Genomic DNA, 2,431 nt, shown 5'->3' with positions numbered 1-2,431 from the left:
GGCCTTTTCAATAGATGGCGCACAGGTACTATTTTGTAGGGCTCTATGTGCATAGATAAAAAGTCTATATTGTCTTATCTACCTAATTTACCGGCGGCGTGCTGTCTGTTGTCAGTTCCATTAGTTTTCAAATGTGTTTGAGGTTATAGTGGAGTGGTTATTGTGGCGTGATTAAATAGTTTTTCCTGCTTTCTAAGTTTAGTTTTTATTGTGATTTTTTGGACTATATAGTATAATACTTAGTGTGTTTTTCAGATTATATTAAGGTAAGAAGTAGGTTTAGTAACTAATGCATTTAGTTGTATCTACTATATAATAATATTAATTGTACAATTTTATTCCTATTTCAGTTTTTATTATGGTTAAATTAAGTTACTGCGCTGTGGCTGGATGCAGAGATAGGGTGTCAACAAGGCACCTGCAGCCTCGAGACAAATTGTGCATACTAATGTTTGACGAAATGGCTTTGGAACCACATGTCAGTCTTAACACCCATACTTTTCAGTTTGAAGGGTTTGAGGATACTGGTGAGGGAAACACGACAGGGGTCATAGCAGACCATGTTCTGGTATTTATGGTACGAGGCATAACAAAATCGTGGAAACAACCACTCGTATACTCTTTTTGTAAAAGTTCAACCAAAACAGTGGACTTGGTAAGATTGTTGAAGACGGTAATAAGCAACTGCCAACAAGCAGGTCTTAAAATTGTGGCCACAGTTAGTGACCAAGGAGCAACAAACTGTGCTGCCATTAATTATTTAAAAAAACATTTTCCAGATAAAGATAATTATCAACAAGATTTGAAGATATACAATGTTAATGGTCAAACAATTGTCCATGTATTCGATCCCCCACATCTTTTGAAAGGTATAAGGAATAATTTAATTAACAAAAATTTAATTTGGAAAAAAAATAAAGAGATATACACAGCCAAGTGGGACCACATTACAAAAGTGTATAATATTGACAATTCATCTGGTGATTTACGATTGTTGCCAAAGTTAACAGAGTGCCATGTTGTTCCTCAAAAAATAAAAAAGATGAAGGTGTCGATTGCTGCTCAAGTTTTCAGCCACTCAGTTGCTTCGGTGATGCAGCTTCTGTCTAAAGTAAATTTACCATTAAGTAAGTATAATTATGTAAATAAAAAAGTCAGCTATCATATAACTATTTTGTTTTAGGTGAAAATAATTTAGATGCTTCAGGAAGCCAAACTGCAGAAGTTTTGAAATTTTTTGATAAATTATTTGACAGTGTGAACGGTAATACACTCTTTCCTAAAAACGGAAAAATTTTAAAATGTGCAGTTAGCTCTTCATCAGGACATGTTATGTTTTGGAGGGAAGCAAGAAATCACCTTAAAAATATGTACTTTGTAAATGTGATCTCTAAAGAAGAAATGGTTCCGCCATCACTTAAAAACTGGATCCGCACCCTTGCCGGAATGGAGGAACTTTTAAAGATTCTTAAAGAAAATAATATTACTTTTTTAGGCCTAAAATGATAAATCAAGATCCGATTGAAAATTTTTTTGGCCAGCTACGACAACATGGAGGACGAAACGTTAACTCAACAGTGCCACATTTTAAACAATATTATAAAACATTATTACTTAATAATTTTATAACACGACATTATTTGTCTGCAAACTGTGAAAATGACAGTTCATTTAATATTAGGTATATCATCAGTGAAGCAGTTTATTACGCAAGGGGTACCTGAGGAGGATTACGATAACTTGGAAAATGTTCATAGCCTCTTAAACATGACTATGCCACAAAAGACACTGACATATATAGACACCATAACAGTAGGGTATGTAAGTGGTTTTGTATCAAAAAAAATTAAATCCATTAATACATGTCAGACTTGCAAAAATAATATAATTTGCACAAATAAACTTGATCAATGGCATGATTTATGTGTGGCAAAAGAATTTGCTAACAGTGTCCCCAATAAACTTAAATATTGTACTCCAAATTTTATTACGGGAATTAACCAAATTTATGCGGTTTTTAAACCACTATTGTTGCAAACTTATAAAAGAAAGGACTTTTTGCAACTTTTATTATATTTTTTAAATAGAAATATTAATTTTGAATTTAATGAATGTGAACACACTGAATTAGTAAAAAAAACAGCAATAAAACATTTTACTATTTTATGCTGCCATAACTGGGTGGATGGAATTAATAAAATTTTACGTGGAGAGGATGCACGACATAAAATTTTAGATGTAGTGTATAAAGCTGCGTTTGATTATTCGCAAAAACGAAAAAGAAATAGGGGTAACTAAATTATTTTTTACAGGTATTTTATGTTTCCCTATCACTTATATTTTAATTTGTTTTGAGGTCAGTATTTATGTATAATGTCGATAAAGTTTAATGCCGTTTAATCTTTTCCATTACGTTGTCACCATGTTTTAA

At 32.2% G+C, this 2,431-nt stretch overlaps 1 protein-coding gene across 1 annotated transcript; it reads left to right on the top strand.

Annotated features, from left to right (window-relative positions):
- The first annotated feature begins 816 nt into the window (after nt 1–816).
- On the top strand, nt 817–1,680 carry LOC108916758. The gene is made up of 2 exons (XM_023457173.1): nt 817–1,127; nt 1,184–1,680. The coding sequence occupies exons 1-2, from the start codon at nt 1,043–1,045 to the stop codon at nt 1,504–1,506; spliced, it is 408 nt and encodes a 135-aa protein (XP_023312941.1). The 5' UTR covers nt 817–1,042; the 3' UTR covers nt 1,507–1,680.
- The last annotated feature ends 751 nt before the right edge of the window (nt 1,681–2,431 follow it).

Source organism: Anoplophora glabripennis, unplaced genomic scaffold, assembly GCF_000390285.2.
Source record: "Anoplophora glabripennis isolate ALB-LARVAE unplaced genomic scaffold, Agla_2.0 scaffold6843, whole genome shotgun sequence".
In the NCBI taxonomy this organism is placed as follows: Eukaryota; Metazoa; Arthropoda; class Insecta; order Coleoptera; family Cerambycidae; genus Anoplophora; species Anoplophora glabripennis.
Note: the sequence above shows the minus strand (reverse complement) of the source record. Positions and strands in the feature narration are given on the sequence as shown.

What these genes read in the sequence shown, in the direction of transcription:
- LOC108916758 (XM_023457173.1), top strand. Translation starts at nt 1,043, where the DNA reads ATGAAGGTGTCGATTGCTGCTCAAGTTTTCAGCCACTCAGTTGCTTCG. An exon ending in TAAAGTAAATTTACCATTAA is followed by an intron (nt 1,128 to 1,183) that starts GTAAGTATAATT and finishes ATTTTGTTTTAG; the next exon opens with GTGAAAATAATTTAGATGCT.